The sequence below is a fragment of the Naegleria gruberi genome (genome assembly GCF_000004985.1).
Source record: "Naegleria gruberi genomic scaffold NAEGRscaffold_1, whole genome shotgun sequence".
Taxonomy (NCBI): domain Eukaryota; phylum Heterolobosea; class Eutetramitea; order Acrasida; family Naegleriidae; genus Naegleria; species Naegleria gruberi.
In genome coordinates, this window is record NW_003163326.1 from 525122 (window position 1) to 537472 (window position 12351).

Consider the following 12351-nt stretch of genomic DNA (forward strand, 5'->3'; position numbering starts at 1 on the left):
TTTATTGCTTTACAACATATTCTACTAATGTTTGGGAAATTGGAAGAGTCAGTAAAGGCGAAGAGTCCGATTCCATTGATTTTTGTACCAATAGTTTTTGTGCTTCAGAAATCTTTCCAAATTCCAAATAAATCCTCAACAACGAATTAGGATCGCATTGTTTTACCAGCCAGTTTGGTAAGTAACATTCCTCTCTTTGAATGTATCCACTTTGTAATTCTTGATAAATAGTTCTAATTGCGGAAGAGGCAAATAAATAACCTGTAGATGCATTATTATATTTGTTCAACTTCATTCTGAGTAAATTCCACATCTTCTTAGAAGTACCACTAGTGTTAATATCACCACTTTCACAACATTTTTTGGTTAATTTTGAGAACAAGATACACATTTCTGGAGTAGTCAATTTACATGCAGAGGCTACCATAAAAGCTTTTTCAACAGTTTCATAATTTCCAGATAAGAATTGTGAAATAATATCTATTGGATTACTCAAAAGTACGAGAGAAAGTATGTTAAATGAAGGAGTTTTCTTTTGGGCCTGAAGAATAAAAAGCTTTGATGATGATAGCTGATACCTCTTTTCCAGATGCGATAGAGTAATAATGTGAGGTTTTGTAAATGTCAAATCTTGTTCAACTTGCATTTGATCATCTCTAATTCTTTTTAGTGGACTAATTGCCCTATCCATGGATTCTTCGTCACTGCGTGGATAAAGGAACCATTGATTGTTTTCTGAAACAGTTTTCAAAGCATTGAGAGCAATCAAGAAGCATTCAGTTTGCTTTTGAAGATAGGCTTCAAGAATTTCAGCATGACAATCGTTAGGAGTTGCAGAAAATGGAACAATTCTTATTTGACTTTCTATTCTTCTTCCCAATTCGTAAATGTACATTGCTGCCTTGTTGTAATCTCCTCTATGAATGTTGTAAGAGTAAAGGAGATGATAATAAGTGAAAACAGTATTTAGTTTTTGTGTGTGTTCTTCTAGAAGTGTGTAATTTCCTGATCTGGATCCATTTGTACACAATACCTTAACATGGGATGTGCCGATATTGGCAAGTCTAATACTGAGATCAGCGTATTTGGCTCTTTCATGAAGTAAGTCATTGACATCATTTCTGCTTCCACTAAATGGTAGTTCACAGAGCATATTACCAAAATATTTGCATTGTTCGGTGCTATAGGCAGCCAAATCACAAAGAGTACCCACAAACTTTCTCAAATCCGATTTCTTTCTTTGGATATCATTTTGTGAGTTTAGAGAAACATATGCCATGTCAAAGCGTTCAAAGTGTATACAGAGAGAAAATAGTACACTATACAAAATACTAATCTCTTCCGTAGGTATCAAATCACTGTCAGCTTCTGTTAGGGAGAGATTGATAAACTCCAAAGCTAATTCTGGATGCTTTTCACATAACTGCCTAATATAATTATAGTAATAGAAAAGAAGAGATATTTTCACACGATCTTCAATTGTTTGATTATTCAAAGTAGGTTCAACTTTCCAGTAAATATTCATCAGTTTAAATAATGCCAATGTTTCCTGATCTCTTTCTCTATTACTAACACCAATAATTGCACATCGCAAAAAGTTTTGCTTTGCTCGAGATAGATCCCCCTCTTGTAAATTTGCAAGGGCCAAGTAATGATAGGTGAGAGGGAATGAAGAGTCATAACTTTGAAGGAGCAAGCAGTATCTCTTTAAAGCGCCATATGCTTGCCAATTTAATAGATATTGGGCTATTTCTACAGTGTTTCTTTGGGCTTTGTTGCTTTCATAGTCCACCAAAATAACACGTTGAATTATCATCAAGCTAATATTAGTTACAAGATAGGAAAGGGGTGGCTGTTCTAGATTTGTTTGCAACTTTTTCTTAACTTCGTGTTCAGTCAATAACATCTCAATAAAATATTTAGTATCAATGGTTGGGGAAGGATGAGTGAGAAGAAAATCAGCCATATTCAGTTTGGAGTTTGAAAGGGAGACAGCCAAGTTTAAACTGTTTGTGCTTGATTCTACAATTCTATTGCAAAGCCACCACGCCAAATGGTAGCTTCTAAGTAAGGAGTAGCAAGTGTTTGCTTCAATATTGTTGTTTTCTCCATTTAAAGTTAATAGACCAGCAATTTCAATAAAAATGCATAACTGGCACAAGAGCTGATATCTTGACTCTAAAATTTGTATTGAAGAAGCATTAATCAATTGAATAAGAATAGAGTTATCCATTGAAATCAAGTCCTTCTTGGATTCTATTTCAGAAACCATTAAAGTACGTATTATGTAATTCAAAATAGAGGATACAGGTGTATTTCTAATGGCTGACATTCTATCAATTAATCCGTTAACAAAAAGCTTCTTGTGATGGCTTTGTTTAAAGTCTTTGATGAGAGTGTCTGGCGTGTCGCTGTTATGGTTTGAAAGACCAGAAACAAGCTCTGTAGCCATTTTTCTGGCAATTATTGCAGGATTGTCGTTTGTAGACTCTTGTGAGAAATAGTATGGTAGTACAGTAAAGGTAGATAATAACTCAGATGCTGACTTATCAATAAAGTTCAAAATTCTAAAGAATTCTACAAGGTCCCTAGAGAATGTTGATCGTTTGGAGATACTTTCTTTGATTTCTAAATTGTTAGCCAAAAGAAGGTAGTTTCTACTTCCCCTCAAAGATTGATTGGCTGTTTGTTGAATAGATTCTAGTATATCAAGTTGACGGAGCAAACAAATTGATTGGTTATACATTACGGCAGGTGTGGAATTCATGAAAACAAAGCCAGTTGGTTGATTTAAACTTGATATACGTGCTAAGGTTTGCAAAAATTCCAACCAGGTTTGAATTTCAATTTTAGACTCAAGAACGTTTCTCTCTAATAAATCTTTTGTTGTGATTTCTGCCCTTTTTTGTGAAATGGTGTATTCAATGGCATATTTGATTTTGTCTGACCAGTATGCGTCATTAATATAAGTAAAGGGAATTAATGGTTTATCCTCGGTTATGCCTAATTCTAGCGTTAGAGAATGTAAACTATCTTTTGGATAGAATGGAACTATAGATCTGAATAATAAGTTCGAATTTAACTGTAATCTAGTTGTAGAGGTAAATAAAAACTGCTCCACATATGAGCCAATATTTTTTGAATTACTATAAACATTTCCGTAAAACTTAGATACTCCACTAGATAATTGTGAATGTAATGTACGGGCAAAACACCAAGCAGAAGGTTGACAAGAATCACTCAATAAAGAACCATAGGCAATAGTATATGAAATATTTGCATTTTCTTCCAAGTTAGATGTGTAATCTCTAATTGACCAAATACCCCATACAGTACCATTATATAAAGAATAGCTAATAAGATTGGAAAATAAGTTCTTTCTTTCCCGCTCTACTGAGAAAATATCTTTTGGAAGAAATTCTGAAGAAAAACACTTGACATTTTCAACTCCATTATATGTAATGTCAAATGAATTGTCTTCACTAAATGTCTGAAAACCAAATACTGTAAATTGTGTTCTATCATTTTGTGTGCCACTTGCAATAATTTGGAATGTTGAATCATCACTTTCTTTTGTTATTTTTAGAGGAAGGGAACAAAAGTTAATATCATTAATTCCATCATTGTGAAGATTAATTTTCAAAAGTTTCAAATTATTTGCTGGAAGTATCTCTCTACCCAGTGAGACACTGGTGTCACTATCTTCTTTCCAAATAAGAAGGCTTCCATCCCTATGCAAAGAGGCAATAATGTTGAGTTGATTTTCATAAAGGCTTAGATGTTGTACTGATACCGTAAGATTTTTGAAAACCTCTTTAAGATTCTTCTCAGAAGATTTGTTTGAAAACCAGTTCCAAGAAGATGAGGTTTCAAACAAAAAAGTGTTATGAATAAAATTTGATCCATCTCTAATAATTCTTAAAAGATTGCCATTAGCTAGACCCACAATAACTGCTTGTGAATCAATTGCACAAAGACAAGTTGGAAAATGTTCAGAATAAGTCTTGAAAAACTCCATATTATTGCTATCCTGAGATCCGCTTCCAAATAATCCGTTAAAGATAGATTTTTGTTGTAATCTATTGTAGGTTCCTTCAATTTCTTGGTCTGAAGTACCAATATTAAATGAGTCAACTTGAAGATTGTTTTCTGTAATTCCTTCAATAAAACTCTTCTCTTTCTTGTTGATGCTCAAACAAAATAATGTTCTGTTAGAAGATAAAAGCCAAATTACTATTCCTCTTGAAGTTTGCTTGATGGATGTACCTGGCAGAAAAATCGAATTTTCGGGTGATTTGATGACTAAAGTTTTGGTACATGAAGTGGCTTTAAAATCTAGTTCATGTAATACAAGATCTCCACCAATGGTTTGCCTATTTTGTGTCTATATAGAAGTCTATTTAAATACTTACCAAACCAAATTTTTCTCTAAATTATTATCCACAAACGAGAAACTTCCAGAATCACATTGCACACCAACATTATCATGAAAATGAGCAGATTTGAGCATATTTTCATAATAATAAGAATTAACCATGTTGTTAGCTCGTTCACTATATTCTTGTAGGTATAATATTTGTTTGTTATTGTCGGCACTTTGATGGCCAAAGGCAAGATGACTTGCGGTTGGTAGAAAGAGTGGCACTTCCGCAAACATTTTTCTATTTTTTTAAAACAAACAAATAAACAAGATTATTCCCAGCGTGATTGGTGTTTAATAATTTACACTTGCCATCTCTTCAAGTTATTTATTACATGCTGACAGCATATTAGCACATTCAAGATTAATTTATTAAACCTACTAATAAAGATTCTCAAGATTTTGTGAGTGTGGATACACCAACTATTAACAAAAAAAATGCAGGCATCCCCGAAAGCAGCAAAGGAACGAATTAAGGTGTTTGCAAGATGTAGACCAGTAATCGAAGAAGAAAAAAAAGGGAATGATTGTAAATCTTGTGTAGAAATAAAAGGAAATGAAATTAAAGTGAGCAGACCTAATCATCAGCCTAAAACATTTTCTTTTGACGGAATTTTTGGACCAGATTCAACCCAGGAGCAAGTTTTTAAAACTGTGTCCTTGGATGCAATTGAGGTTAGTGTGATGTTTTTGGACGTTCTAACAAGAAAAGGACGTTTTTAATGGTTATCACTCTACAATATTTGTGTATGGACAAACCGGTACTGGCAAGGTATGTAGTAACACTGATTGAAGACTTATTTATTTAATCATACCAGACAGTAAGTTTTAGAATTATTCCAGCCATTCCTATTCTTTCCAGCATACTCTTAGCAATATTGATGATTCACAACCAGAGGAACATGGTTTAGTACCAAGATGTGTACAAGAAATATATAGACGAATTGATAGTGATATCAACAATGAATACCGTGTCAGAATGAACTATCTTCAAATTTATATGGAAACACTGCAGGACTTGCTGCAGCCTGACCACAAAAATCTGCAAATTAGAGAAGATCCAGAACTTGGTATTTATGTATCAGGAATTTGTTTTAGAGATATCAAAAATTATGAAGAATGTATTAAATATTATAGAGAAGGCGATGTAAATAGAGTAACAGCACTAACAAAAATGGTAAGTTTGGCTGGAATATGTATTAACAAGTTTAGAATGCGTCCTCGAGTAGAAGTCACTCTTGTTTAATAATTAATATACAAAAGTCCAGTAAGTTGAATGGAAGAGAAGAATTGGAGGGATTGGAAAAAAAGAAGGTTACAACTGCAAATTTATTTCTTGTTGATCTAGCTGGAAGCGAAAGATTGAAAAAAACAGAAGCTGAGGGTATAAGAAAAAAAGAAGCCAACTATATAAATCTTTCACTGACAACTCTTGGAATTGTGATTCATAGTCTTGAGGCAAATCATATTCACATTCCCTTCAGAGATTCAAAATTGACAAGATTATTACAGGACTCACTTGGGGGAAATGGAAAAACAAGAATAGTTATAACAATAAGTCCAAGTATTATCAACAGCCAAGAAACTATTGGAAGTTTAATGTTTGGTGAAAGAGCCATGAATGTGAAAACAGTTGCAAAGGTCAATGAGGCTGTGGACTATCGAGCATTATATCTTAAGACAAAAGCTCAATTAGATTCATTAGAAGAAAAATACTCTGAACTTGAGGAAGACTACTTGGATATTACAAATGAAAATGATAAAATGGATATTGAGATTGATTCCCTGCTAGAGGAAAATAAGAAACTTGTTAAAGAAAAAAAGATTTTGGAGAAAGAAAAAGAAAAGGAGAAGGAGAAAATCGTTTCTTTGATGAAGGGGGATCTTTTGGATTTGGAGAATCAACATGAGAAAGATATTGCAGAACTGAATGACAGACTTCTTTCTGTTTCGAAAGAGTATGAAAATGATTTTCAAAAGAAAGAGGAAAATTTAAAGAAAATACTTTTTGAAAAGGATAATGATATTGATAGGTTAGAACTATTAGTTCAAGAATTGACAAGTGATAAAACATTTTTGGAGGCAGAATTCTCAACTAAAGACAAAGAAATTGAAAATTTAATTGCTTCAACACACCAAATGGAAAGAGATTTGGAAACGGCCTCATATCTATGTATTAGAAGAGAAAATGAGCTGGAACAAGTTCAAGAATTAATTCAACAATTGGAAAAACAAATAACTACATATAGAGAAACAATTGGTAAAAACGTTGATGAAATTGAATTGTTGAAAAGAAAGATTCTTTTTAGTACTGAAGAAATGGAGAATGTGACAAGGTTGAAACAAGAAAGAGAAGCAGAATTGGAAAAAGAAAAAAGATTTAATAACCAACTTAAGGATGATATTGAATTGTTAAATAATCAAAATACCAAATTGGAGGAGAGACTTGAGTTTGAAGTGGCTGACAAGGCTCTCCAAAAAGAAATGTTTAGAGAGATTTCAGACAGAGAGTTGCTGAAAGAAAGAAAAATATTGGCAATTACTAAAGAACAGCATCAAGTTGAACTGGAACAAATGGAGGTAAATATTGAAAAGCTCACAAAAATGGTTAACGAAAAAAATGAAGAAATTGAGGAGAGAGGAATTGATATTGACAAGTTAAAATTGATGTTGTTCGAAGAACAAAGAGAAAGGGAAAACGACAAAATGGAACTACTGTTAGAACAGGAAAAACAAAGAACTGAAAAGGAGTCTATTCTTATTGAACTGCAATATTACAAAGACAAGATCGAGGAATTCACCTCCAAAGTTTTCAGCACACCTAATAACACAACTATTATTAATATAGTAGAAGAAACAAGTGACCCAAGTTCAGTTTTACAAACTCCTCCAACCCCAATGATAGAAAAAGTTCCAATTTTTGATTTTGGAAAAATAGTTAATGTTCAAACAAGTATTATCAAACGACATGAACATCAATTTTTCTCTCTGATAATCAAAAACCTCATTTCAGAGCAACAAAGAGATAAGTTAGTTTTGGTAATTAACAAATTAACGAAAGAAAAAGAAGGATTACAAAAAGAGCTCCAAAAGATCGGATATCAATTAAAGGAATTGCATACTGATATTTCAGAGTTGTTTGCTAACTCTAGATTCCTCCATGATGACTTGAAATCAACATCAGAATTGTTTGGAACAAACCTCCATCAAACACTGTTCGAAAAGCAAGGTCATTCAAGGAGTTTTGATGTTATTAACGGAGAGCTAAAAGACTTAAAGTTCATCTCTAAAAAGTTTAGGGATGAAAGCCCAGATGAGGCAGCATTTGATGCCATAAACTATATGGTATGGGCTCTAGAATATTCTCATCCTTATTCGTCATTGTCTGACAATCTTCTGGGAGAAGAAAATTCCAAAGAAATTATCAAATCTCTGCTTGAAGAAAGTGAGAAGCGGGTGAAGTCGTCCAGTAAAACCTCTGCCGAACACACTCTAGAAATTGACTGCATATGGAAGCATGTAAAGAATTCATTGGACTGTTTTTATGATTCGTCAACAGATAATTACAAAACTGTATTGAAAGAACTGGACTGTGAAGAATACTACAAGTTATACAATAACTTTATCAGAAAGAAAAATGCAACAATTGAACTGGAGGAATTAGCTGAACTGCCATATTCAATTTATGAAATACTATCCGATTCCAGAATCATGGTCTCTAAGACAAGAAATAATTGTTCAGAAAATTCTGACATGTTTAGATTAATGTCTTTCTGGTTCTCCATGAGTAGTAAATGTCTTAAAAAGGTTTTGAACAGAGAAGAAATCAATCACAAAGCAGGGGTGTATTTAATGCACGAGTTTATTCATCTCCTTCATACAGTTAGAAATGTTTTATATCTATTTGATTGTTCGGAAAGAGACGTTTTGATTTACAAATTGGCTCTTCATGGATGTGCTTCGAAATTATCTAAGTTTATTAACTCTAGTGAAGAAGTAAGAAGAGAAATGGAAGATAGAATCGCGTCATATGAAGAATTGAGAACAAGAACTGAGGCGGCACTTGTGATACAGAGATTTTACCGAAAGACAAAGAGAAGAATGCAAGAAGACTTTATTCGAAAGCAAAGAACCGAATTGATAGCCCAATCACAAGCTCAAATGGTAAAGATCAGAGAATTACAAAAATCCGAGTTGACCTTTAAAGCTAGCGTGGGAAAGCAAATTGCGGACACAGGAAGAGTTCTTATCAAACAAGGTGTATCTGAACTGGATCACATTTTCAATATTCTAAAGGCGTATTTTTTATATGGAGATGATGATGATACACCCTTAACACCCTCCTCTCCAAGAACAAATACCTCCAGAGCTAATAGTATTATTTCACCAAACTCGCCAGTATTAACGACACCAGAAAGAAATAGATCTGGAAGCCTTTCGCCCTCGCCACCAAATCCGTTAAGGGAAAATTTTGGGGGAAGACCAAAATCAACCGTTTCAAGAGCATACAGCAAAAGGTTCTCTGAGGTTGATGTGGCAGAAATTAATGACATTCTCTCCAATACTAAAGTTTCTCCAACAGCAAGAAAAGTCTTGGAAAAGTCTTTACCCCCAAACATGACAAAAAGGTAAAGCAACATAGAAAATAAGCTATGGAGGTTAAAACCATTTTCTGAATAAATAATAACATATCATTTATCATTTAAAAAATATTTCGCACCTCATGAAGTTGCTTCTTGCTTACTTAATTATTTTTCTAGCAGTTGTTAGTAGAGTTATTGCTTCATCAGGTTGTATTCTCAACAGAGATGGTAACTGTGGGATGACATCAAATGCCGCTGGGGAATTGCTTCTATCTGTTGATCCAAAACAACAATTTAACACTTTTATTAAATCATCATCTGTGGGAAATAATGGGGAAGTTATCTGCAGTACCCCTAATAGTTTCATTTCCAATCCGTTATGTAAGGAAAGATGGTTTAGAAAAGCACAACACGATAAACAATTTGCCTCCAATTCCCTAAAACTGAGATGTAATATTGATGTTGTTAGGGGCGATTGTCAAATTGGAAATTTGCATTTTCCTCCAGAAAATCAATATAAGTTCTATCATAATGATAATCAAGAAACTCATATCTGTTCATCAATCCAAGGCTACTATTCAAATCAACTTTGTAAAGAAAAATGGTTTAGAAAATTAACATTATCCCAGCACTCACTTCTTCCTACTAGTGAAACAAGCATTCCATCCTCAATTGTTTCTCATGAGGTCAATAACATTATTGCTATCAGTTCAACTTCTCAAACCCCATCTGATGTAATTGATTTAGCGGCTTCAACTACGAACAATGTTGAACTCACCAATGAACCTCATTTTAATACTGATCTCACTCACGACTATGATATAGTTACAGAGTTGGCAGAGGCTTTTGAGAACAATGATGAAGATGATGAGTTTGATGAATTGGAAATTGATGACTCAGACGAAACAGATGTTGATGAAGGAACTGAACTTGTTGAGGAATTACAAAGTGAGGATTCAAACGAAACAGATATTTCAGAGGAAGAGATTCAAGAAAATGCTAATGACAACACTGGAGATGATTTTAATAATGAAGAAGAAATTGACAACAAAGAAACTTATATTGAAGAGGAAGCAGAATCCGTATTTGAAATTGATGAAGAGGACAATGTTGTCCACAATGCTGCCGATAAGCCAATCCCTTCTAATGAAATTACTAATTCTTATACCAAGGAAATTGAAAAAACACTAAAAGAAATAATTCCCTACATCAAGAACAAACCAAAAATTGTAAATTCTGTACCATATATTCAATCCGCTACAAACGTTTCTGGCTCAATTGGTAAGGTAAACATCAAAACAGTAATTAACACTGGAAATATTAAAAATAATAGACATCACCACAAAAGGATTTCCAAAAAAAACCAAAGAAAGCTGCCACGTGTGGGACGCGAGAGAAATGAAGTGAATCAAATTACTAAAGCTGTGAAAGAAATTGAAGAAAATTTGAAATCAAGAAAATATATTGAATCCAGAAAAGAAGAATTGAAGAGGAGATTTAAAGAATTCCTTCTTAATTCACTCAGAGTTTAATAATATTTATTAAGAATAACTGTCACTCTAATTGAATAAATTCTTTATTTGGTAATCAAGTAAGGAGTATCTTTTGGAAGGTAGGTAATATTTTTTGCATTTGATAGTGTACTTGCAATTTCCTTACTAGCTTCAATTTTTCTCAATTCAATTAAACCAGAACCTGATTTGGTCATTGCATTAGATATCATTTGAGCAGCTATGGCTTCTCCTTCAGCCAAAATAATAGCTGCCTCCTTTTCGTATTTTGATTTTTCAACAATAAAAGCTTGTCTTTCAGCTTCTTGCTCTGCTACTTGTTTCATTTCAACAGCTCTTGTAAATTCCTTACTAAAACTCAAGTCAGTAATTGAAACATCAACCAGATCAATATGGAATTTTTGTAATGCTCTTTCTCTGACCATTTTTTGTATTTCCTTTGAAATTTGTTCTCTTCTCTGTATAATTTCTTCAGCCTTGTATCTAGCAATAACAGCCTTCATGACTTCATTTCCGACAGATGGTAAAATACGTTCATCATAATCTCCACCAAGATCTTTATAAATAACTGGGAGTTTTTCGACAATAGGACGATGTAAAACTCTCAAAGTAATATTTACAGTTTGTAAATCTTTTGTTCCAGTCTTGGTTGTGATTTCTCTTGGACGAACACGTACATCAAAAAAGATTGGTTTTTGGATGAACGGAATTTTAAAGTGGGTTCCTTCCCCAGCAACATAATCATCACGAATACCACCATTTACATAGTCCATAAGAATAGCTCTCTCTCCTCCATCCACTGTGTACAAACAAGATAATCCCAATCCTAAAACTGCTGTTGAAGCAAAGGTAGCATATGTCATGCCTTTCAAAAGTTTGTCCAAAGCTTGCATTTTCCGAGAATATTTTTTTAGAAAATTTTGATTGAATTTTCAATCAATAAATTATTTAATAAACCAATTGTTTATTGCAAATGAAATGGCAAGGTAATTGATTTTCCTTTGTAATTTTCTAAATTTTCTCCAGCAAAAGACACAAGAGGAGAAATTTCACACAATTCCTTCTTGCAATCTCCAATAATGTTTGCTCCTGCTCTTTCAAGGTACTTGGTGTGGAGCACGGATACATCCTTTCTACAGGTCTCTGGTGAATCACTATTGTTTTGATTAGGAGCGTTTTTGAGAGGGGAAAATTCAGATTCTCTTTCTACTTGGAAAATTGTAATAGAGTTGGCAAATTCAACAATGTCAAAATTGAACAATTCAAGCTTTACACCTGCTTGTTTCTTCTTTTCTCCTGAATTGATATCAATAGATTCGATATCCTTCTTTGCAATGTGATAGAGTTTGTGTGTATTTAAAATTTGAGCACATTTTTCTAAAAAGTCCAAAGTATAGAAAAAGTTAACAATATTTCCAGCATTGAATGAAAGTTGTCCAGTTGTTTGATCAACACTTTCAGCCATTTCCTTTGTAATTTCACTGTATTCCACAACATGGTATTTTCCATTTCTCAAAGCAAAAACGCCAACTTTTTCATGAGGCTCTCTTTTTGGAACAACCTTAGTTCCAAAATCTACACAATTCTTTACGCAATGTCCAACAAATTTTGGATCTCCAACCTTAACAAGTATGTTATCGACACAATATGAATGAATATATTTGATTCCTCTCTCCTTCATATGATCTAACATTCCATATTTTGCCAAAGCCTGGTACACTCCTCCATTACCATTTGGTGCAGTAGCTATCAAATTTTTTTCTTGCAACATTAATTTTCCGTCCATAGAAAAGCATGGAAGAGTACCTTGTTGGAAGAATAAAATTTGGTCTTGACA

The 12351-nt window shown here is 33.4% G+C and overlaps 4 protein-coding genes across 4 annotated transcripts; 1 reads left to right on the plus strand and 3 right to left on the minus strand.

The window, feature by feature from the left end:
* Position 1: 1 nt before the first annotated feature.
* NAEGRDRAFT_61290 (uncharacterized protein) lies at positions 2-4537 on the minus strand (the record flags this gene model as incomplete). Its single annotated transcript, XM_002683406.1, has 2 exons — positions 2-4373; positions 4413-4537. The coding sequence occupies 2 exons, from the start codon at positions 4535-4537 to the stop codon at positions 2-4; spliced, it is 4497 nt and encodes a 1498-aa protein (XP_002683452.1).
* A 321-nt stretch (positions 4538-4858) lies between these two features.
* NAEGRDRAFT_61291 (kinesin) lies at positions 4859-10405 on the plus strand (the record flags this gene model as incomplete). Its single annotated transcript, XM_002683077.1, has 7 exons — positions 4859-5095; positions 5133-5192; positions 5239-5241; positions 5283-5597; positions 5693-9010; positions 9150-10289; positions 10337-10405. 7 exons carry the CDS (start codon positions 4859-4861, stop codon positions 10403-10405), a joined length of 5142 nt encoding a protein of 1713 aa, XP_002683123.1.
* A 157-nt stretch (positions 10406-10562) lies between these two features.
* NAEGRDRAFT_56467 (prohibitin) lies at positions 10563-11407 on the minus strand (the record flags this gene model as incomplete). The annotated part of the gene is made up of 1 exon (XM_002683407.1): positions 10563-11407. The coding sequence occupies one exon, from the start codon at positions 11405-11407 to the stop codon at positions 10580-10582; it is 828 nt and encodes a 275-aa protein (XP_002683453.1). The 3' UTR covers positions 10563-10579.
* A 71-nt stretch (positions 11408-11478) lies between these two features.
* On the minus strand, positions 11479-12348 carry NAEGRDRAFT_29020 (uncharacterized protein; the record flags this gene model as incomplete). The annotated part of the gene is made up of 1 exon (XM_002683408.1): positions 11479-12348. A coding segment is annotated over one exon (870 nt), but the record flags the coding sequence as incomplete, so codon positions are not given.
* Positions 12349-12351: the final 3 nt, after the last annotated feature.